This window comes from Antedon bifida, chromosome 8 (assembly GCF_963402885.1).
Source record: "Antedon bifida chromosome 8, ecAntBifi1.1, whole genome shotgun sequence".
Classification (NCBI taxonomy): domain Eukaryota; kingdom Metazoa; phylum Echinodermata; class Crinoidea; order Comatulida; family Antedonidae; genus Antedon; species Antedon bifida.
In genome coordinates this window covers 13,217,133-13,241,111 of record NC_136233.1, presented here as the reverse complement: position 1 = coordinate 13,241,111, position 23,979 = coordinate 13,217,133, and the positions used below count along the sequence as shown (strand labels likewise).

The 23,979-nt window shown below is 31.4% G+C and overlaps 5 protein-coding genes across 6 annotated transcripts in view; all 5 read left to right on the top strand.

Moving 5' to 3' along the window:
* The window catches only part of LOC144849675 (uncharacterized), a 36,339-nt gene extending 15,263 nt beyond the window's left edge, over positions 1-21,076 (top strand). For both annotated transcript variants that reach the window (XM_078706672.1, XM_078706671.1), the window contains exon 6: positions 20,726-21,076. The gene's annotated coding sequence lies outside the window, so the exon portion shown is untranslated. The remainder of the gene's footprint in view (positions 1-20,725) is intronic.
* On the top strand, positions 2,284-7,090 carry LOC144849674 (uncharacterized). The gene is made up of 6 exons (XM_078706670.1): positions 2,284-2,373; positions 3,632-4,164; positions 4,322-4,387; positions 4,538-4,597; positions 5,541-5,633; positions 5,751-7,090. Exons 2-6 carry the CDS (start codon positions 3,639-3,641, stop codon positions 6,281-6,283), a joined length of 1,278 nt encoding a protein of 425 aa, XP_078562796.1. The 5' UTR covers positions 2,284-2,373; positions 3,632-3,638; the 3' UTR covers positions 6,284-7,090.
* On the top strand, positions 7,734-11,068 carry LOC144850149 (uncharacterized). Its single transcript, XM_078707366.1, has 6 exons — positions 7,734-7,823; positions 8,420-8,947; positions 9,384-9,437; positions 9,753-9,851; positions 9,954-9,998; positions 10,241-11,068. Exons 2-6 carry the CDS (start codon positions 8,428-8,430, stop codon positions 10,783-10,785), a joined length of 1,263 nt encoding a protein of 420 aa, XP_078563492.1. The 5' UTR covers positions 7,734-7,823; positions 8,420-8,427; the 3' UTR covers positions 10,786-11,068.
* On the top strand, positions 12,182-16,116 carry LOC144850018 (uncharacterized). Its single transcript, XM_078707181.1, has 5 exons — positions 12,182-12,329; positions 13,150-13,688; positions 14,134-14,184; positions 14,478-14,540; positions 15,422-16,116. The coding sequence occupies exons 2-5, from the start codon at positions 13,154-13,156 to the stop codon at positions 15,697-15,699; spliced, it is 927 nt and encodes a 308-aa protein (XP_078563307.1). The 5' UTR covers positions 12,182-12,329; positions 13,150-13,153; the 3' UTR covers positions 15,700-16,116.
* LOC144849681 (uncharacterized) lies at positions 17,109-23,794 on the top strand. The gene is made up of 4 exons (XM_078706686.1): positions 17,109-17,235; positions 21,566-22,095; positions 22,481-22,537; positions 22,769-23,794. Exons 2-4 carry the CDS (start codon positions 21,573-21,575, stop codon positions 23,302-23,304), a joined length of 1,116 nt encoding a protein of 371 aa, XP_078562812.1. The 5' UTR covers positions 17,109-17,235; positions 21,566-21,572; the 3' UTR covers positions 23,305-23,794.
* Positions 23,795-23,979: the final 185 nt, after the last annotated feature.

The window sequence follows — 23,979 nt, the reverse complement described above, 5'->3', positions numbered from 1 at the left end:
ACAATGATGATGAAACATTTATTATATGATGTTATTTACATAGCAAAATATTATATTAAGTATATCTTATTATCTAAACGTTATGATAAAGAATAGGATACATATAATGTAATATAATAAATACAAGTTACATAGCTTATCATTGTGTTTTACAGAACCAATTTGGTTACACAGTTAAACACAATGATAAAGAATAGATACTGTTTTAGGTTATATAACCCTAACCCTAGTTTGCAGCGACATAATAAATTCATCGCGAAAAAATACTTATCGTATTCAGAAACTTTTGAAATTTGGTAGATATGTTCAATAGGTTCTTACGTCTATAAAACATATAAATTGCTATGTAAATGTCATTTATCAAATTATTAAATGCTTCCTATTCTTTATCATTGTGTTTTACTCTAACCAAATTGGTTATAGTAAAACACAATGATAAATTGCTATGTAAATGTCATTTATCAAATTATTAAATGTTTCCTATTCTTTATCATTGTGTTTTACTCTAACCAAATTGGTTATAGTAAAACACAATGATAAATTGCTATGTAAATGTCATATATCATATTAATAAATGTTTCCTATTCTTTATCATTGTGTTTTACTCTAACCAAATTGGTTATAGTAAAACACAGTGATAAATTGCTATGTAAATGTCATTTATCATATTATTAAATGTTTCCTATTCTTTATCATTGTGTTTAACCGTAACCAAATTGGTTATAGTAAAACACAATGATAAATTGCTATGTAAATGTCATTTATCATATTATTAAATGTTTCCTATTCTTTATCATTGTGTTTAACTGTAACCAAATTAGTTATAGTAAAACACAGTGCTAAATTGCTATGTAAATGTCATTTATCATATTATTAAATGTTTCCTATTCTTTATCATTGTGTTTAACCGTAACCAAATTGGTTATAGTAAAACACAGTGATGAATTGCTATGTAAATGTCATTTATCAAATTATCAAATGTTTCCTATTCTTTATTATTGTGTTTAACCGTAACCAAATTGGTTATAGTAAAACACAGTGCTAAATTGCTATGTAAATGTCATTTATCATATTATTAAATGTTTCCTATTCTTTATCATTGTGTTTAACCGTAACCAAATTAGTTATAGTAAAACATAGTGATAAATTGCTATGTAAATGTCATTTATCAAATTATTAAATGTTTCCTATTCGTTATCATTGTGTTTTACTCTAACCAAATTGGTTATGTAGTAAAACACAGTGCTAAATTGCTATGTAAATGTCATTTATCATATTATTAAATGTTTCATATTCTTTATCATTGTGTTTAACCGTAACCAAATAGGTTATAGAAAAACACAGTGATGAATTGCTATGTAAATGTCATTTATCATATTATTAAATGTTTCCTATTCTTTATCATTGTGTTTTACTCTAACCAAATTGGTTATAGTAAAACACAGTGCTAAATTGCTATGTAAATGTCATTTATCATATTATTAAATGTTTCCTATTCTTTATATGATTATATAGTGAAACACTGTGCTAAATTGCTATTGTATTATGGACGAGTTCTGAGAAGAAGTATTTAAAGCTACAACCAATCAGAACAGTGTTAATCAATATAATCCATGGCTACAACCAATCAGAAACGTCCAAATCGCAATAACCCCTATAGCTAACAGCAATTATTGGCCCGAGTAGCCTTTTAAACCAGACGTTGCGAGGTTTAAAAAGTAATTAAAGATGATTTACTCGCCAGTTTGGTATAGTTTATATACCTGTATAGTATCAATGTGATTTTTACCTTTTCCTAAAAATACAATTTTGTAATTCCCATTCTCTTCTACAATTCCTAAAAATAGATCCATAGCAAAAATATGCATAACAAAGACAAGACGCCATCATAGTCAAACGACTGTTGTGACCTGATCGATTCATACAGTGGTTATAGAGGGGCAAGACGCATCTATTGTTTAGTTTCTTCAGTATAAAAGGTGAAAGGTAAGAATTATTATAATTAGGTAAATATGAGTTAAGGGGAAAATTTGGTTATGTTACAAGAGTTGTCAATAGATTATCTGATAAAACTCATAGGATGTAGGAAGCCTTTTGCCATTTTCCCCTAACTGACATAGTACGGTACAATTAAGGATAGCAATTACCATTCGCCTTAATTATTATATTATGAAAGAGTGAAAAACACGACAGCCTACAGTACAGTTACTTATGCATATCAATATTTTCAACATAATCTTAATAATCTGTGGTTTCTGAGTAAATGCATGGTTTCTGGTAATTGGTACACAACATTGAACAATTGAATTATAGGCGTGGCAGGCCTACGGTTGGACGGATTAAACTACTGACAATATTGTTTGTGGATAAAACGTAAGGGGTCTAAAAGCCACCCTCGGTGTAGGCCCAATTACATTTTTCAATTTATTTATGATCACAATTTATTTCACGCGTATTTGTTGGTATGTAAGTAGGTTTGTGAATGCCAAGAGTATTATTATCATTTAGCGAAACATGGCTGACGCCTGGAATGCCCTACATGGAGCGATTAGAAATAAAGAATCGAGGAAATTGAAAGAAGGTGAAATTGCATGGTAAAATCCGATGATGCACTAACAGTTGAAAGACCCCAAATATGAAATTACTTATTGTATGTTTGCGGCCCTTTTACCTTCCAAGATAATTGACTAAAATCAATGTTATGATTGTGATTAGATGTTAAGATAATATGATGTTTACATAACACCATCAAGCAGGCCACAGATGCAACATAATAAAATATATAATAATTAAAAACATAGTTGATGTATTGATAAACTGCAATATTCGTGTATAAAAATGGTAGCTTGCAACAAATGAGACAGAGTCGTGGCATTTGTTTATGACCAAATATATAAAACTAATATAAACGAATTGGTGGCGTGGCGTATGATTTGATTTGATTTGAATTTATTTGGAAAATCATCATAAAAAAAAAAATTAAAAAAAACATACAAAGTGATAACATAAATTACAGACATTACAAATAATACATTTATAAGAGATTTTCCAGGATAGCCCAAAAAGCTTATCAGCTTATTTCCATTGGGATCCTTTTACAATCTAAAATAAAAAATATAAACATTACAAAGTATAGCATTAAACACGTAAATATAACAATAATATATAAAAACAAGTTAAATTAAAGACTATGATTGACTTATATAGTTATTTGGTAGAACAGAAATGTGATTTAACATTTTTCTTAAAATTAAATTTGTTTTCTATTTCTTGAATGGAATGAGGTAGGTTATTCCATGCCTTTATGCCTGTATAATAAAACGTTTTAGATATTTGCTTCTCGCAAAAAACGTACAGAGACGTGCACATGTTTCCGACAAAAAAACATTGCAAGAATATTTTTCAACGTAATTAAGTAAGTCAGTCTTTGTGAAGAGAAACTTATTTTGATTATGATTTCCAAAATATTACCCTTTCTTGAAAATTAGAAATTGGCATAGGCCTACACCGTTTAGCCTCGATTACGCCCTCTATCACACCATCTGTGCCCCAATAACAGTCGGATGGAACTATTTATTTTAACTAAAAATATATCTACAAATTGATTCTCACTACCATTTCTTTTTTATAGTAACACGATGGATAATGATTTGTTTAGAAGCTTTCGTCAGGAATTCAGCAATGCTTATCTTGGGAATAAAAAACTGGAGTTGAAGTTTCTTCTGCAGGATCATATTTCCATTGGTGATTTGGCAAAAAACAAGTCCGGAATGAATTTATTTACTGTACTAAAAAATAAAGGCCTTATCACATACACAAATGTTAAGCTTTTGTCAGAAATTGCAGACGTTACCGAAAACATCTTAGCAATAACTAGTGTAACGGAATACAAAAAAGCAGTCGGTTCCCAATATGATGATAGAGGTGGAGCAAGTTTGTCTTCATATCGCCAAACACTTTATAAAGCTATGTGTTTAATCACAGAAGATGAAGAGGGTGATTTAGAAAGCTTAATTGATCACTACGGGTTAGATTCACTAGACCTTAAAAATAAATGGGATTTAGTATTTCATTTGGAGAAAGAAGTCAAATTGAACGAGACACAGAAGTTGCTGACAGACTTTGCCAATCAGTTGAATGCACAAGCAAAAATCCTATTACTGGGTAGGTAAACAGTGCTAATGTTATTTCCAATTAGACTTTAAATTTCCAAATTTATGCTCATGTTTCATGTTGATAGAGTTACACGGAAATTTGAACGTAATAATAATTTTATTGAATAAAAATAGGAAATTAATAATTTGTTGGTATGGTTTTTCAGAAGTCGCTGGTGGAAGTGGTGTCACAGGTGGAGGAGGAGGCCCAGGAGGAGGACAAACTACTACAGGTATTAATAGTATATTACGCTATTTACATATCTTTCTACAAACCATTACGTAGGCGCAGGCGCCTGCAACTTTATATTTTCATAACTAAAATTAACGATTTGTTGGCATTGTTTTTCTAGGTATTTGAAAGTGTTTTCTTTATTTTTCAGAAGTCGCTGATGGAAGTGGTGTCACTTTTGGTGGAGGAAGACTAACTATTAAGTCTACAGGTATTACGCTAATACTATTGACACATATTGCTACAAACCATTGCGTAGGCCTACAACACTTTATTGTAACATATGTAATTTTCATAACGGACAACATTAACTGTGTTCATTGAAGACTACCGATTTTCTCTACAAAATTGCTTTTTTATTGTATTATAATGTGTATTTTTTGTGGTACAGGTAAACAAGAGATTAAGGTAAATGTGAAAAGTGGGAAAATAGTAAAGCCCCCGACTATTTTAAAATCTGATCGTGATAGAGATTTTATGTTTAATCGCACTCAGCACTATTTTTAAAATTGTCCTCACTATATGAAGTCTCAAATATGTACTCTTTTATTAACAAACCCAATTCGCAGCAAAAAGCTGAATTGTCTATTAGACAATTTTCGATTGCGTACATCAACTAAAGAAAAAAGAAAGAAAAGAGAACCCCAATTGAAATGGATTACATTCATGATTACATTATTTGAATTAAGATATTGCACTAAACTTGTATAACATTACGTATATGAATAAATAAGCAACCAAATTAAAATTTATGAAGACCAATAGAAATTAACTTTAGCAGTTACAGACAGAAAATAATGCAATTGGGAAAGGGAATAACTCTCAAAGATGTATGGTAGCAAGTTAAGAAATACAAAAGTAATTGAGGAATGCAATATGATTTAGAATTTAAATAATTTTTTTTCAAAGAAAGCAATATCAGCGAATTCACTGCAAAGTTGAAGCACTTCCATCAAGCGGCGCGGAATTGTTGTAATAACTTAAGATTTCATTAATATTATAAAGATATAATAATTATATAGTTGACTTCAACTAGGTCAGTCGCTGCTCGTACCTCATACGCATATTAATGGACGCAGTACAAATAAATCCACAATATAGTTGTATTTCAATTTTCACTTTAATACTTATACTAACTGCATTTTTGCTGGTAGGCTTGGTCTTATTTACTAGAGGTGAATTGGTTGGTTATGGTAAAATATGCGGTGGAGGTGGAAAAATAGTAAGGCTCCCAACAACACCGTCACGTAAGTACTGACACAACGGGACATAAAATGTGAATTAGAGTAATCAAAATAAATAATGCATGAATCAATGCTTCAAGAGTAATGTATACTCACAGATCATCTTTCGTAATTGTACAGAAATGGACGAGAAGGATTTCCAGCTTCTGAAAACGATTACGTCAGAGTATTATGATGCGAGAAGAAAAACTTGTTACTTTTTATTGATGGTATTGTTTGGAGATCATGTGCCTACATACAAACATGAAACAATAGAAAATACAATCGGTTTGTTAGACGAGTTAGATAATTCAAATGATTTAAGTCGTGAAGACATCTCTATAATATATGATACAATCAATTTAAGTGAACAGTATGCTTTACAACGTCAGATACAGGAAAGATTACCTTCATTTCCAAATGTAAAAGAAGTAGCAATTACAAAAATTTCAATTGGCAGACAGAAATTAATTAAATTTGGGATGCGGTTAGGTAAAAAAGATGTAGACAAAATGGATTCGTTTTATAACGTTCCAGTCAAGAAATACGAAAATAGTTGGAGCATGATATATGATTTAGAATGTAGAGAAATCATCAAGGTAGACAATACCCAACAATTCATTGCAGATTTGACGAAATTGAGACTTTCTCGCGTTGCAGTAGTATTGAAATAATTTAAGATTATAACACATGATCTGAATTATAATGGTACTCTGTAGGTGAGAAGTATTTGTCTCTAGGCACTCGGTGGTGCCTCCAAACTGTAAAATGTAAATATCTGGTTACGTATAGGCCTACTTCCTTTATTATTTAACCGCGTATAAAGCATATACTTTAGATATGTCTAACTTTAGATGAAATCTCTCCACTTATACATAATTAGATATTCCATCCAATTTGAATATAAATCCATCTAGAATAATTAAACACTAAAGATAACTACCATAATAATCTATAAACAACATCCTGTTTAACCTTAAATACAGCGTTTATCTCCGTTGAATTCAAAGCATTTTAAAAATCATCACTAAAATAAGAATTAATCAAAAACAGCTGAATGTACACAAAGATACACGATATGCCTATTTTAGGTCTATACTTTCGTTTGATATCTATATATGCCTACTCCTCTTCTTCTGCTCTGCTACTTAACATTTTTGAAATTTGAAATTGGTGTTTTGAATAATAATTCTTGTTGCTTGTAGTGAGTTTTGGAATGTATTTTAGTATAGTACTGTACAATTGTAGAATAGTTTTATTACATGAGACATGTATTCTAATTTTGTGATAATACTTATCATATAACCGGTGTTTATACTTATTAGTAATTAAGATAATATAAGTTCGCATCATAATGTAATTTAACACATTAAACACATTTATTTTAAGTAAAACTTTAATTTCTTAATATTAAGCCTAACAGCTCTAGTATTTTGTAAATGATGTAGGCTTCGTTGACAAAACGAATATGTAGTTCACCTGTGACATACAGTAGTCTCTTTTTTATTTCCTTTGCATTGTTACGTTGTTGCATGTTGGATAAATAAATGAAATAAAAGTACTATAACTAAGATAATTACTTTCATTTAATATATATATATATATATCATGCCGTTAACAAAGGGACAATCTACAATGGGAACAATTTGATTACATTATTACTACATTAAATGGATTTCTTGAAACTGAAAATATAGTAGAAATTAATTTCTTCATAAGAGAGATGTTATACATTTGAGAGAAAATCGGGCACGGGTATAAAAAGTTGAGGATACCTTTTGCTTAGGCCTATTACTGATCAAGGGTTGATGTATCTTGGAGCATTACTGTTTGTTAGTAAAATAAATGAAAATGAAAGCAGTCAACAAACACAAAATGTTTGGATAAAACCACAATCATCAATGGTTGATAATGGATTAATTAGCGATTATTATTTTTAGACCAGCAAAAAAGAAAACTACCAGACATTCACTACTTTCAACTATAGGCCTTTTCTCGCTATAGTATACGCTGTTTGATTTTAATCTTTCGTACTAAAATACCATTTTGGTATTTCCATTCTCTTCTAAAATTTCTAAAAATAGATCCATATCATAATTATGCATAACAATGGTAAGACGCGATAAATCAACAGTTTACTTCACCCGACTGATAGCAGTAGATCAATTTATCGGGTAGCAAAAGACGACTTTTTTCGTTTTTCTAAGGTATAAGGTAAGAATTATTGTACTGTATAACGTCAATTACTATAAGTAGTCCTATTATACAAAGCAATAATTATCAATTATGTATTATTTAATGTTTGAATGTTCTACAGTTTTGACTCGGCATAACAAAACGCGACGAACTAAACTGTGGTGAATACTATATTAGTTAATAATCCTAGGTTGTATGCTATTATATTTTTCATATGAAATTAGTAAGTAATGTTCTACTGAATTGTTTCTACTGCATGTTTTATAATCATGTATGAACATGTAATATCATTAGAGAGAAATGTGGAAGTAAACATATATAGGCGTGGCCCATGTTTAGAATCCTCATTTCCATCCACGATAAAATCAATAGGCTGAAACAGACGGATCTGACCCTCTCTGACATTAAATCAAATAGGCCTAGTGTACCTATTTTTAAATAGCAAATAAAATACTATAGGGCCTATAGATAAAATGGTTCCCATTCAGACCAATATTACATAGCCGACAGAGGCCTTCCACACACCGTACTCTCTATATAAAACATAGGCCTAAGGATACCGTCGAACGATAAATGCAATTTAATGTAGACTGAAGCTATATTTTCCTTTGCAGTAAACGAAATGGATGATAGATTCAGAAACTTTCGTCAAGAATTCAGTAATGCTTATCCTGGGGATAATGTAAAGGAGTTGAGATTTCTTTTACATGATGCCTTGTCGATCAGTGTATTGACCCAGAAACCCAGCTTAGGAATGAATTTTTTTACTGGACTTAAAACTAAAGGCGTTATCGCATACAATAATATCAAAATTATGTCAGAAATTGCAGAACTGACAGAAAACACCTACGCAAAAGAAAGTGTACTTAAATACATAAAAGACGTCGGTGAACACTATAATGATGATAAAGAAGGGACAAGATTGTCTTTATATCGTACAAATCTGTATAGAGCTATGGTTGAAGTCATGGAAGATGATCTAAACAAGTTGATTGCGTTCTACGATTTGGTTCATCTTGACTTGAAAAACAAATGGGATGTCGTTTTTCATTTGGAGAAAGAGATGAAGTTAAACGAAACACCAAAGTTGTTAACCGACTTCACCGATAGGTTGAATTCAACAGCAAAATCCATATTACTGGGTGCGTATTTCCCGATTTAAACGTTGTACATTAAAAAAAAAAAGATACTGTACCATTTTCCGATGAGGCATATTAATTTATACACTATACTATATTGTTGTTTAAGCCTATATTATTTAATTTATTATTTAATGAGAATATTATATATTGTATAAAAAAAAGTTTCTTTTCAAAATGTGAAACACTTTAGCTTAAGAAATGAGATATTAACGGAAATCAGGGTTAGCAACAGAAGTTCTTAAATTAACAGGTCAGCTTTAATTATATATAATTGCCACTTATTCTGGATGAATTGTGTTTGTACTTTAGGAATAAACATATATTTATCTACTTGCGCAATTTCGTACATAATTAAAATAATGCTTCCTCTTAATTAAATCAATAATTTACAAACATTTCTTTACCGTACTATATGACTTGTATTTATATACTACAGGTAAACAAGTTGTGGCTGAAGCTGCTGGAGGTGGGAAAATAGTAAGCCTCCCAAGTAAGTAAACTTAGAGTTTTTTTGAGAATCTGATTTGGTTTGATGATCTTACTTTACGTTAATCGAAACCTTTATTACATAAGGAATTAATTATCCTCACTATAGTAGCCTAATAACAAAACATGTATTTCAATGAGCCTATGCTACCTAATGTTTATTCAATGATACAACATTAATATTCTTGACTTATCAAAATAAACTGTATTGTGCTACTGTATCTATATTTTATTATATTTATTATACACAAAAAAAAATCGAAAGCAAATAACATAACAATAAAATGGAAATACATGTTTACTATATGTTACAATGCAGCTGAACAACGATGTACTGGTTCCACTGGTGGAGGAGAAGGGTCTTCATCAACAACAACGATGATGACAACAATAACATCAGCAGCAGCAACGACAGCACGTAAGTATGAGTGCTTATATAAAATATTAACTATTGGTATATTGTCCATTGTATATGTTTTATTAAACTAGATATTAGAATAACATGTGATTCTCTTTATAGGTGATCATCCTACGGAAAGACAACCATTGGCTCCATTAAATAAAGGTATAAATATTTATAATAATATATAACAGTTATTATCTAACCAAGAAAGTGAACGGCATATAAAATAATAATAATATATCATTTGACTGAACAGTGTGCACCTTAGTTTTAATTAACGCATTACAGCTTTTAATAATGTGTGTAGGCCTAACATTGGTGTTTTATCCAAATTGATTGTGTATTACAGTATTTGCAAATAGGCCTACTATTAATACTAAGGAAAACACTCTTTTCTTTTGAAGATTTTTCTGAAAGCGACTTACGGGAGCTTCTTGTCGACTTGTCAGATTGGTTGAAAGTTAAAGGAAATGTCTATATGTTAAAGTTACTACTTACCGATTTTAAAGAAATCGCAGTGGCAGGCATACAAAAAGCAAAAGACCCATTCCGTCTATTTGAATTACTCATGACTCCTGGACTTATTAGCAGGACAAATATAGATTTAATCATTGACATTTTCAATGTATGTGGATGGTATGGTGCTGCGGAGGTGATCAGAAAAAGGATACCGTCATTTGAGAGATTTGTTACGGGTATGCCAATAACTCAATTATCTCAACTTAGACAAAATTTGATCGAATTTGGTCGTTTGCTAGATAAAGATAAACAAGATAAAATATGCAATTGGTACACAATTGCTGTTGAACAAGTAGTAGATCAGTGGGACCTCCTGTTTCAACTTGAAACAAAACATACATTTAAAAATGTAGGCCTACGCAAATTTATTGATAAACTTGAAAGGAATGAGATGGAGTACGAAGCAAGTGTTCTGAAAAAAGGTCTATAAATCATTATCAATACACACGTGATTTATAATAAAAAGACAATGTATTGGTTATTAATAACAAGTCTAATGTTACAGTTACATTACCCATACATCGTATATATTGTTATTAACCTCAATGTCCACATAAGTAGGTTTATAATGGTAAAGTATAGATAAACAATAGGGAACATAAAGAGGAACATAATAGGGAACATAGCCTAAAGCGTGTGAAAAAATGCCCTGAAAACATTTCCTTGCTATATTACGTATTGTATTTTTAAGTTTGTATTAAGTATTATTATTATTATAAAAAGTTGTTATGTATTTAGGCCTATAAGCGATTAAAGGTGATGCGATACAATTATTGAGTATGCCTTATGATTATGCAACGCTTACTGGGATAATTGTGAATGTTGACTGTGACTGTGATGATAAACCAGAAATGATGACAGAGAATATGAATGGGTGATGACTCTATGATGATAAACAACACAGCAAATTCGCGTCACTAAAGACAGATCTGCACATTTTATTAATGAAAATAGAAAGGCTGCCCTATTAAATTATGATATTGAATCGTTTAATTAATTATTTCAAAAATTCAAGTTGGCAGATTTTCGATAAATCGATTTGTTTTGGTGAAGTCATTCACGCCATTCATTCCCCCAAACTGACTGGCGTGATTCAACGCGGGTGTTGATATCTCACGTGTAGGATGGCTTATGTATTGAAAACTAAGATATCTTGTTAATGATTAAATGACAGTTTGGCCAGCCATACTTATGATTGAAATGCTAAACGTCGGTGCAAACATTTGATCCTCAGTGGTTTAAACTTGAGCTCGAACAATCCATTCCTTCGTGTTTCAAAGCACCATTCATATTCATGCACTCTGTCACAATATAAATACAAATAAACCACTGACACGTATACTCTTAAATTGGAATACTTTTCAACGAAACAAAATAATCGTCGGTAAACAATGTCAGCTACCGTTGACCTTGATTATGAATACAGTAGTTAATTGTCGGGAATTTTCCTTTATCAATACAGTGCCTAAAAATAGGTGTGCAATGCAAATACGGTGATCGACTGATATTTACACTGACTCGATAATAAGCATATAGTTTGTTTTAAAGGTCAATTTTTGAATTGAAGTATTTCTGCCCGTGATACAACCTGTTGATTTAATGTATTATGTACATGAATATATAATTGAACAGCTAATTTAATTTTAGTCCAAGGAACTATATGCTATAGTAGGCTATGTTTCAATAACTGAAATCAATCGAATATAATGAATTAAACCTCCATTCTTTTGTATAATTATATTAAATTTAATTGAAACCATTGAAAATCTTCCCTAATCAAGATTGTTACTATTAATTTTGTCAGTCTGCATATGGGCAAAGAGACATATCAGCCTTTCTTGTTACAATACTTGAACTGTCCCTTTAATTTTGAATAACAAATAAGGAAACGATCAGTTCACATCACACACGCGTTGCATCGACGGTTTATAGACATTTTGGAAGGTTTCTGTACAGTGTGCGAAACTAAGACAGGTAAAACGCTAGATTATCTATCAGAATTTTAGGCAGGACTGCTTTTATAACCTCAGGATTCAAATAAGGGATTATTATTTAGTTAATTTGGACTTCATTAAACACTCGATATTCGAATCAGTGTGCACTACAGCTACCGTACGGGGGCGTACAGGCCTAGTATTAATAAATGGAAGCTATACGTACACATTATACAATGGGTAGCCTAGTATTTTACATTGCACATACTTTCACGCCGAATTACCAACGCTTCACAGAGAGCAGGTATTTTAAAAGACAGTAACGTTAGCAGTAAGCGAGGGGACACGTGGAAAAAGCATAATACTGTATGTTTGTCTGGGTTGAGTTGAACAGAGGTTATTTCCGTCCTGTATACTGCAAACATAAGTACGTTATATACATTTGGTTTAAAGGGACATTAGCAATTTGTTTTGATACTTGCAAAAAATGTATCCGTATGTAATATTGTACATATAGTTATGTTATCCATTTGTTGGATGTAACCTAGTTATGTAAAAATACAATATTTTTACATTTTGTAGTTGACATTATGTGTACTTTACAAAGAGAACACACTATGCATTAAAAGTTATAATAAATGGGCTTAACTCATTACAATTTGTTGGCCAGTTCTACCTAGCCATGCAGGCTATTTTATTATTTTATATTTATTATGTTGTGTTTATTGTTTTATGTTTTTTATGTAAAAGGGTCCTGCGAAATCATCATCATTTATATTATAAAACTATGTTTATAAACGATGAGTAAATAAATGTGAATTGAATTGAATTGAATTACTCTTTGTTCTTGTTCACTTTAGTAACATGATGGACATCGAAGACACATTTACCGATTTCCGTCAAGCGTTCAGTAACGCTTATTCAGGTAATGGATACCTGAAGTTGAGATTTCTTCTACAAGATCACCTGCCAATATCCGTGCTTTCAAGCAAATACAACACCGGAATGAACTTATTTAATTCACTTAAAGACAGAGGTGATATTTCATGCACTGATGTTAACATAATGTCAGAAATTGCGAAAGTGACAAAGAATGCCACTGCAAAATCCTGTGTAAAGGCATTCATAGAAGATGTCGGTCCAAGATATGATGCCAGTGAGGGTATAACATTGTCGTCATATCGTAAAACACTGTATAATGCTATGGATGAAATTACTGAAGTTGAATGCGGTGACGTTCATAACTTGACTGCGTACTACGGTTTAGGTCATCTTGGTTTTCAAAATAAATGGGATGTTGTTTTTCACCTAGAAAAAGAAGTTAAGTTGAACGACACACGAGTGAAATGGACACGGTTTGCTGATCAGTTGAATACAAAAGCACAAATCATATTACTGGGTATGTATACCACTACTCCATAATTATTATACAGAAAGGAAAGCTAATCCGCACCATACGTTTCAAATAGAAAATATAAAAATAATATAAAATAATAGCACAAACATCCAATAGACTAATCACACATATTTTTTATTTATTCAACTTTGTTTTACAAGAGTAGCTTGGGAAGCAATTGTCCCCACTTATAGGATGCACCACAAGAACGTACGCACAACCCGAGTAATTTGACCAATCAGTAGCGATAATTCTGATTCGTCACATTTTTTTTTGCGTTGGCTTTGATACTAGTACCTTATACTGTATGGTATACGTCATTGCGCTGAGTATTTTAATGGGAGGCAGGCCAAAATATAATCACTGCCAGCTATTTAAATGTATGTTGGTCCATTTTATTCAAAGTTATTGTATTAAATTGTTACTTGTGTTTTTATTTATTTCACAGAATACAATCCTTCAGGTGCCGATGGTACAGAAGCACCATCTACTGCAACAGGTTGGTCAATAAAAGTATGAAATACATAAATCAAACAATCAAATAGCACACAAGAGAGGTGCAAACCCCAAAATATACTTCGCAAATACGATTAACTACTTTTATATTCCAATTATTATCCGTAACAGACGTCTGCTCATCAACGTACATTAGGAATCTGTTTTATCAGATAATATTTTACAAGAATAGTGAGTGAATAAGAATACTAAATGCCTATTCTAAATTAATCCTCAGCTGACTTGACCTGAACTACTGGATTATTAAAACTAACTTTTATTTCATGTAATTTATAGGTTCTCAGGCTACAACATCAACAGATGGAGGGATATGTAGACAATCATCTACACAAAATAGTGGTAGGTAATTTACGCTATAATACTAATGAATAATATTGAAATAAATTTATCCAGATTTGCTTACATATATGAAAGTATGTAATTCTAAGAAACCACTTCTACCTGTATTTCAAGATGTTTAAAACATTTGATATAAAAAATCCATAAAAAAAACGTTACAGAAAAGCACATCGAATCTTATGATGAACTAAGTTATATAAAAGAATAATTCTTATAATAATAAAAAAAACCTTTTCTATTTCAAGATGTTTTTAAAAAATGCAACAAATAAAATCAATAATTTTTTGTCCATTTCATTCATTGAGCTTATGTTAAAATAAAATATAGATGAGACCAAAGATATTTTTATAATGAAGAAGCCGGAAACGGCAATACAGTATGTTTCATGTGACATCGGGCCGAGTTCATATTTTCGGGTAAATTATCAACCAAAACATAGGCCCCCTCATAATACCCCACTAAGGTACAGTATGTAAGGTTAGCTATAGAACATATAAGCCATGCCTTCATTTGTTGCAGTACACAATAAGTTATTTAGTTTAGTACAGATTGAAATGAAGGTATAAATTAAAAAAAATCCTATATAATATTTCAAACAAGCTAATCATGCCTGATTAAAATTTAGTAATTTAGCTTAGATCGAATAATAAATAAATAAACTCACTCTGTTACCGTACCGTACATTCAGCTCACACAAAGCAACAGAAAAATGCAATCTGGAATCGAATTTGCATACACATGTCTACAACGTTGATGAATATTCAATAAAGCAAATACGTCATTACAAAAGAGTTTTAAAAGAAATTAAAAAATCACCCTTATTCAATTTCAAGTTATATACGAGAGACTTTTAAAAGAAATTTAAACTTCACCTTTTTCAGATTTAACTGCTCAGGAGTTAATGGAAATCTCAAAGAAACTTGGGTTTGATTGGGAAGAGCTAGCAATAGCTGGTCTTGGCTTCAAAAAGCCGGATCTTGATCGCTTTAAAATGGACAATCGTAATAGTATAATAGGGGCAATTTTTGCGATGCTGGACGCTTGGTCCAAAAAGGTATCAGTGGCTGAACACACCAGGCGTTCACAACTTGCCAACGCCCTCAAGAAGATCGAAAGAAACGACTTGGCTGAGGAAGTGGAAATAAACAATATATTGTAGTGGATTAGTTGTGTTTTGTTTTTAACCGTTTTACACTGCAACATGCTGCTACTTTTCTATCTTTTTATTGTTATAATAATAACTTTCTTAGGCTCATTAGTCAACTGATTAATTTTTACAGTTGCTGTGTTTTACCATAGAGATATTATATCTATCTCATGGTTTTACTTTTAACCGTGCATTGAAACATGCGGCTGTTTTATCTTAGTATTTTTATAGCACAAAAACAATCGTTCTTATATTATCATTGATTACATTTATTATGCAGTTAAACATTGGTTTATTTCCAAGCGTTTTACATTGCAACATTACCTATTACTGTTTTATTTATTTATTAATTTTTTAAGTAAAAATGAACACAAACTTTCTTGGTCTGATTATATTTTATAGTTAATACAGAAAAGCAACATTATTTGGATGTCATTAAACATTAAAAATAATAAGAGAAATAAAATGAATGTATCATGTAAATGAATAAAACAAAGATTATTGGAATTTCTGTTCATGTTTTTATTATTTTTTTTCAGTTTTTTTTAAAAAGAAATATGGATATATCTATATAAAAAAATATAATACCACTGAAGAAGGATGCTTTTTTAAATAATAACATTTAGGATAAAGATATTGACAATACGAATGAGAGAATGGTACTACAAAGCTAACGACAATATGTAGAGAATGATGGAAATAACAAGAAAATAATGACGTCACGGTGATATAAAGGGACATGCCGTTACCGTGAAGATAAATATGACAATGATATAGATGATGATGTGATATAAAACATTGACGACGGGCTGATGATGATACAGATGACAATGATTATTGTTAATTATAATAAATGGTAAACGAAATATAATGGGTTGATGCTCTACAATTATGAAAAGTGAGTTGCAATCCTTTGGGTAAATAAACATTTATAAAAACAAATTTATATATTAACATTTGTAAAATTTCGGAAGCTCACAGAGCACTACCAATCCTGATCATTATATTATATCCAACAACCAAAAACGGGCTAATGTTTTTTAGGCCTATAATTACGCATTATGTTTACGGACGCATATCATATGTGTATTTGTGGTACAGTTATGTAGCGTAGAGAAGATCACATTTTGTACCATGAATTCCAATTTTCAAGTGGTATTTATTTTACCTCAAAAACAAATTTACCGACAAAAGCTATAATTACAGTACTTTGAAAACAGGTTGGATCTCAATGTGATGCGGTGGACTTAGAAAACGATGGAGCTGGCAAGAAATATTGGAAAATTGTGAACTTCATAAAGGCTATAAATGATACTATTATAATGATTGATTTCCGTAAATGAATATTACAAATTTGTAGGCGTTAAATTTTACGGATGAGTTCATATCAGCTTCTGAAAAGATTTTGACCTCGGTGAGAAATATAATTCCTTTCTACAGTATTCCCAATAACTCTATCAACTCAAGCATAACTATGCATAAAAAAGCAAGCCCCAGTGCGACAGAACGATCAAAGAGACGTTGTATTTCTCTCAATTTAAAATAAAGGTAGGCCTAAACTATTATTAATTACTATAAACCCTATTTTAAGTTACTATATTATTAGAAACAAACAAGAAGCAAAGACAAGTCAAAGTGGCTTTGGAAAAATATAAAATAATAGCAACCATCCAATAATCACACATATTATTTATTTGTTCAACTTTGTTTTACAAGGGTAGCTCTAACAGCTATACTAAATTAGTACTAAAGCAATTGTTCCCACTAAAAGATCCATCTGATACAACCACCCGGAAACTACCCTAGCCCGTCTCCTTTAGAGGAGAACTATGTCGCCCTCAAGGAAAACTATCCTATACACGTCCCCTAAAGACACCTACCCTACTCTTCCCCCTTCTAGAACACTCGCCTACCCCGAAGACAACTACCCTACTCCGACCCCGCGTCGACAACTCCCACCTTGTCCCGCCCCGAGGACTCCACCCCAAGAATAATCTCTCTCTTTGGGAAAATTAGGTCATTGGCCCACAGCCAATGTTGTGCTTTCTATGGTGAAATACCAGCAATGTATAGTACATAAGCCTACATAGGCCTAATTAAATATAAAATAATATGATTTGTTATCATAACCATGAATGTTCCCTTTAAATAATTTAATAATGAACTATGCACACTACAATCAGGAAGGAAATACGTCAGTACTAAACTCTGACCCAGAGCATGGTACAGTATAGGCCTATTATGGGGTAGGTATGCTGGTTGCAGGTAGGCCTATCTATCTGTACATTTGTGCCAAGCAACCTGAAACATTTCTAGTGACGAAATGTTTACAAAACCAAAGCTCTGTCTAAACTATCAAACTGGTTTGACAAAAAATGTGCCCAAATAGAATTATTATACGGTTCTTCTCTGTAGGCAAGAACATATCAGTGTTATACAGTATATAATAATCTTCCTTCCTTGCACTACTGAGGATGGGCTATAGTGCTGCCCGAAAGCTCTGCATTTTATTTCTCGCTGTTTTACTTTAATGTAGCTGTTTTGCTTATTGATTTTGCGGATAACCCTTGTGATTGTCAGGTTACTTTGTTTTCAACCAAGATTCAGTTGTGAGCAGCTTGTATCCTGTAACTTGCTCAGCATAATAAAATTATGCGCACACGCGCCTTTAACATTTTTTTTCTCTACGTTTCAAGTCATTTTGAGCATTTCAAAATGTTCACAATTTTTTGCGTTGCGCACGCATTTTTTTAAATCGATTCCAGCTCCTCAGGATGGCTGGTAACCCTGTTTGATGAGTTGTAGATATGAATTCATATAAAATATGTACCTACCGGATGTTGTGAAGTCATCATATATGGCCACTCGAATTTTATAAATATTTGATTATATATATATATATAAAGATTTGTTTCTCTTTTGTACTTGCTACTCATACTAATAGAGCGCATCTCGCTCATTCGTACCCCATTTTCTTCCATATTTTAATCTTGCTCTATTAATTCTCTTTCACGTGAATTACAAACATTTTAGAATAACATGGGTGTCTTAATTTTATCGATACAGTATTTTTAAATCTGTTATAGCTCCTCGGAATTAGAGGTGACCCTTATCATTTAAACTGATTATAAAAGCTGTTGAATTGTAGATATGAATTCATTTGCACATTTTTTCTATCAAATATCATGACGTCACCATGGCCAGTGGAATTTAAAAAGTCGGATTTCCATCTCTTTAATCGCGTTTAAAAGAGCGCACATCTCTGTTTTACGCGCCCAAATTTTTCAAATTTGTATTAATGTAATTATTTGGATTTATCTTCTAAAATTTCTATCTGCATGTTTTATTTTGATGATGTCATAATGTTGCAAATTTGAATACAAGATTGGTCTCGTAATTTCTTTATGCTACACTGTATATTTATAATGTACAGTGTATACTGTATAACACAAAATAGACAAAATTCATCACTGTAAACATAGTTACGTCATGTTATAGGATGGCATAATAATTGTTTTATGTGTGCATGTTTGCGTCAAAGTGACGAGTTCAAATATAGTTTATTTGTATCTTCATTGCGATCCAGCCGCTAAACCAGCATTATCATCTCTTGCTTAAATTATAATGATAATGAACAACATAAAAATGTACTATGTACGTAGCAGTATAGTTATTTGCCGATAGTAAAAGGCAATTTTTCATGTATTAAAGATGTTTTTTATACTTTCAATTTATACTTTGCCCATTAATGTTACTAATGTTATATTATTGTGAAGATTGTAAACAAAGATCAAAATTAATTGAAAAAAAATTTTTAGGCCCTCTGTTATTAGAAATTGCAGTTTGTTTGACTTTGCCTAACAATACAATTTCCGTGCAGGGAAATAATACAATTCATAAAAATAGGTCAATATAATCGTAATTATGCATAACAAAGACAAGACGCGATCTCAGTTCGTTGATAGGGATTCTTTGACCTAACCCAACAGTGGCTGTTATAGAAGGGCAAGACTCATCCGTTGTTTTACTAAGTAAAGGAAAGGCAATGAAATGATCAGTGAAAAAATCAACTCTCTCGGACTAGTAGTTTTTGAGATATGGTAACCCTGTAAATTCACCCTAATTTGCATATTTAAGCTAATTTGCATATCATCTGGATGAGTGACAGAGGTGTGATGCTCAAATTTTGATCTCCTCATCATATATGACCATTTAAAAAAGAAAAATCTCTGTTTGCAATTTGTTTCACTTTGGGCTGTTTTTTTTGCTAGATTGACTAGCCTAACTGTTGAAGAAATAGAAACTTCCATCCGCTGCAGGATCATTTGAATAATTTAGAATTATTCGAAGGATGTGAATTACAAGGCGGTTCTTCTCTGTAGGCAAGAACATATCAGTGTTATGCAGTATATAATAGGCCTAATCTTTCTTTCTTGTACTGAGGAAGGGCTAGTGTTGCCCGAAAGCTCTGCATTTTATGTCTGGCTGTTTTACTTTATCGTTTTGATTTAGCTTTTTGCTTATTTTATTTTGTATCTCAATTGAGATCCAGCCACTGATACCCACAGCATTGTCACTATTTTCAGTAATTTAATTTATATATAAATATTTATTTCTTATAAGTATTATTATTATTAACGATTTCCTCGACGCATAACTAACTCATCTGATTTGTATGGCCTATTGCAATATATAAAGTTCCTGCGTGACGTCACGGTCAATTATAAAAGCTAAATAGGCCTACTCTATCACTGGGCTACTTTATGTTAACAAAAAACTAACTATGAACATTTAAATGAAGCAATGGTTCATTCACATAAACCAAATATTTTGAAGTCTCAGTTTCGTCCTTATATAAATATGTGATGCTTAAGAAAAGTGAGTCTGGTAAATTGGTGTTTTTTCCGCTATAGTGAAACATATTGTACCATGTTTCCGCATAGATAGGCCTACGTCTATGTTCGTGTACTTTTCAATACAAATAACAATACTGATATAAATAGAGCCACTGCCTAATCCACAGCATTATCATTTCCAGTATAATCAGCCTTTGTATGTAGTAAATTATATATAATGTTTTTATTGAAATTAACCATACGCAGTTTGCTTCTCTGACTTATGTTTCAACTTTAATCCTTTCATATATTATTGTTAATGTTATAGTATTGGTTGCGAGGTTGCTTATTCTACTTGTATCTTCATTGCGATCCAGCCACTGATACCCACAGCATTATTCATTTTCAGTAATTTGCCTTCGAATATACAGTATATCATAAATTATATAAATAATGTTTTTATTGAACAATACTCAGTTTTTCATGTAATAAAGATGTGCTTTCTGAATTATGTTTCATTTCTTTAATCATTTGCATGTTAATGTTATAGTATTTGTTTTGGAATTAATATTAAATTTGATTGAAACTGTTTCTTTCTTCCGTCTGTCTATAATAAATTACACATATTACTATTAGAAAATACAACGTTCGATAGGCCTCTTATAGAATATGTGCATTCGGTTTGGCAGGTTGATTAATGTTTTACAATCATAGAGATATTATAATGAACTCTGTTCACAGTGCATAGGACTGAATAAATATTAAACTGATAAGGCGAGTATGGTCCTCTCGAAATGTGTTTATCATAATAATAGGGCTTATAGACATAATAAAATATTTATATTACTCATATCTAAAGGATACTGTTTAAGATGCTGTAAATAAACAATAATTTCTTATATCAAAGGGGTTATCTGTGGCTACGACACGATCAGTTCCATGCCTTACAGATAAGTGTACACTTTTGGCAACAGTTTTCTGTTGTTAGATTGTCTTGGTAGGACAATTTCTAAAGTCTCAATTTTAAACTAAATTCTTTTCAGTAACAAAATGGATGATAGCTTTACAGACTTTCGTCAAGAATTCAGTAATGCTTATCCTGGGGATAGAAGACGGGAATTGAGATTTCTTCTGCATGATCATCTACCAATTGGTGTATTGTCTAAGGAACACAACTCAGGAATGGATTTGTTTAATGAACTTAAAACTAAAGGCATCATCGCATACAATAATGTTAAAATTATGTCAGAAATTGCAGACGTGACAGAAAACGCCGACGCAAAAGCAAGTGTAACTAAATACAAAAAGGAAGTTGGTAAAGACTATGATGACAAGGGTGGGAAAAGTTTGTCTTCACATCGTAAAACTTTCTATAAAGCTATGGATGAAATCACGGAAGAAGACAAGAGTGATTTACATAACTTGATTAGCTTCTACTCATTAAGTTCACAAGGCATTACAAATAAATGGGATTTAGTGTTTTATTTAGAGAAAGAGTTAAAATTAAACACATGGAAGAAACTGGAGAGATTTGCCAATCAGTTGAATGCGAGTGCAAAAGTCAAATTGCTTGGTATGTATGTAAAACAGTGCTAAATTATTAACGTATATTTAAATTAATCAAAATAACAGCATAAAATTGTCTAATTATAATTTTAGTAGCTTACTACAATATTGTTTTGTATGGCCAGCATAGCTGACCACATTCCGGACTGACGTCATACGGTAAATTTGCAATTACAGTATATATATACTTGTTCAAGAAGGGGGAAGGAGGGGGGAGAGGGTGGAGAACGATTGATGATAAGTTCTAAACTTCTGGTCTCTGTCTGGATAAAAAAATGTATATCTTACAGTATGTTAATTTGTTAAAAATAAAACGATAATTAGAACCTGTTTATAGAAATTGGTTCTTCTGTATCGGTTATTCAACTACTGTTCTTATTTATTTGATGCAGGTGAACAACCAGTTGCTGGTGGGAGTGCCGTGGAAGCAACATCAACAGCAGTAGCAGGTACGTATCCCTTTAAGTGACTAATGTTGTATTATACAATGCATTGAGAAAAATGTCTGAATGAATAATCAAATTTTCCTAAGCGTTTCAGCCTAAATTTAGAATTCGTAAAACCGATAACATATAGGCCTATAATGAGAACGTGGGACAATGCCTTATACCACTTTCAATATTTTTGTTCACAAATGAACGGATTGAGTCCAATTACCAAACCTTTTTCCTGATTTGCAGAATTGACCGACGATGATTACAAGCTTTTCAAAACGACCGTGTCAGCGTATTACGATGCGAGACCGGATTGCCGAATTATGTTGATGGTGTTGTTTGGAGACCATGTTCCTACACAAAATCATAAAACACGTAATAGTACAATAGATTGGTTAAATGCATTAGAGGAATCAGATGATCTAAGTTCTGATGACATCTCTATCGTATATGATACAATAAACCTTACAGCACATTATGCTTTACAAAAGAAGATCAGAAAAGAAAAACTATCATTTCCAGAAGTTAGGCCAATAGAAATTACCAACTTCAGCAGTTACAGACAGAAGATAATGAAATTTGGAAAGGGAATAACTTCAAAAGATGTAGAAAAGATTGATGGGTACTATAACAATCCAGTTAAGAAATACGAAAGTAGTTGGGGAATGATATATGATTTAGAATTTGAGCAATCAGTCTTCAAAGAAAGCAACATCGACGAATTTGTTGCAAAGTTGAAGCAATTGAAACTTCCGTCAAGCCCGGCAGAATTGTTGGAATAATTCAGATTGTATGCAAATTATCTTAAATATTTCTCTTCCTATTAGTTGTACTTCATGACTCTTTACTCAGATCCTTGCACCTGATGATAAAATCGATATTGTTTATCTCCTTCATGAAATAGTCTGTAGTTTGCAATGTTTTATTCAAAGCAACTAAAATCATTAAGAAAATAAAATTTAATCAAAATGCTGAGTGTTAGCATACTTAAAATGCTATAATTAAAGTTCAAATAAATAAATAATTTTATTCTAATAAATTTATCTAATAAACTTTCTTATGATAGATAGGCCTACATTTACATTTTTTGTTTAGAAATTGATGGCCTATAAACATTTTATATAACTTTTTATTTTAGTATAATGTATACTTTTTTAGTTATGGAAGACATTGTTATTTCTTGGTTGTATGGCTACGTATGACTACCAATTATTTGAATAGTCAAGCAGCTTTATTATTTAGATTTAAATATTTTAGAGCAAGTAAAAATTAGTGTGATCAAGTATATAATAAATGTTATTTTGTATGTACAGTAACTTGTGTTGATCTGGTCTCTCTGTTTAAATAAAGTTGATCTTGAACTATATTCTTTTTTGTTAATTTCTTATGAGAAGACGAGTTCTCGGTAAACTCTGAGTTAATACATTATTTATTAATTGATTATTTGGAGTGTGGGA

Excerpts from the sequence above, each read along its gene's own strand:
- LOC144850149 (XM_078707366.1), top strand. The coding sequence starts at position 8,428 with ATGGATGATAGATTCAGAAACTTTCGTCAAGAATTCAGTAATGCTTAT. Across the intron at positions 8,948-9,383 it reads AGCAAAATCCATATTACTGG|GTAAACAAGTTGTGGCTGAA; the intron begins GTGCGTATTTCC and ends TATATACTACAG. Across the intron at positions 9,999-10,240 it reads ATTGGCTCCATTAAATAAAG|ATTTTTCTGAAAGCGACTTA; the intron begins GTATAAATATTT and ends TTTCTTTTGAAG.
- LOC144850018 (XM_078707181.1), top strand. The coding sequence starts at position 13,154 with ATGATGGACATCGAAGACACATTTACCGATTTCCGTCAAGCGTTCAGT. Across the intron at positions 13,689-14,133 it reads AGCACAAATCATATTACTGG|AATACAATCCTTCAGGTGCC; the intron begins GTATGTATACCA and ends TTTATTTCACAG. Across the intron at positions 14,185-14,477 it reads AGCACCATCTACTGCAACAG|GTTCTCAGGCTACAACATCA; the intron begins GTTGGTCAATAA and ends TGTAATTTATAG.
- LOC144849681 (XM_078706686.1), top strand. The coding sequence starts at position 21,573 with ATGGATGATAGCTTTACAGACTTTCGTCAAGAATTCAGTAATGCTTAT. Across the intron at positions 22,096-22,480 it reads TGCAAAAGTCAAATTGCTTG|GTGAACAACCAGTTGCTGGT; the intron begins GTATGTATGTAA and ends TATTTGATGCAG. Across the intron at positions 22,538-22,768 it reads AACATCAACAGCAGTAGCAG|AATTGACCGACGATGATTAC; the intron begins GTACGTATCCCT and ends CCTGATTTGCAG.
- LOC144849674 (XM_078706670.1), top strand. The coding sequence starts at position 3,639 with ATGGATAATGATTTGTTTAGAAGCTTTCGTCAGGAATTCAGCAATGCT. Across the intron at positions 4,598-5,540 it reads ACTAACTATTAAGTCTACAG|GCTTGGTCTTATTTACTAGA; the intron begins GTATTACGCTAA and ends TTTTGCTGGTAG. Across the intron at positions 5,634-5,750 it reads GCTCCCAACAACACCGTCAC|AAATGGACGAGAAGGATTTC; the intron begins GTAAGTACTGAC and ends GTAATTGTACAG.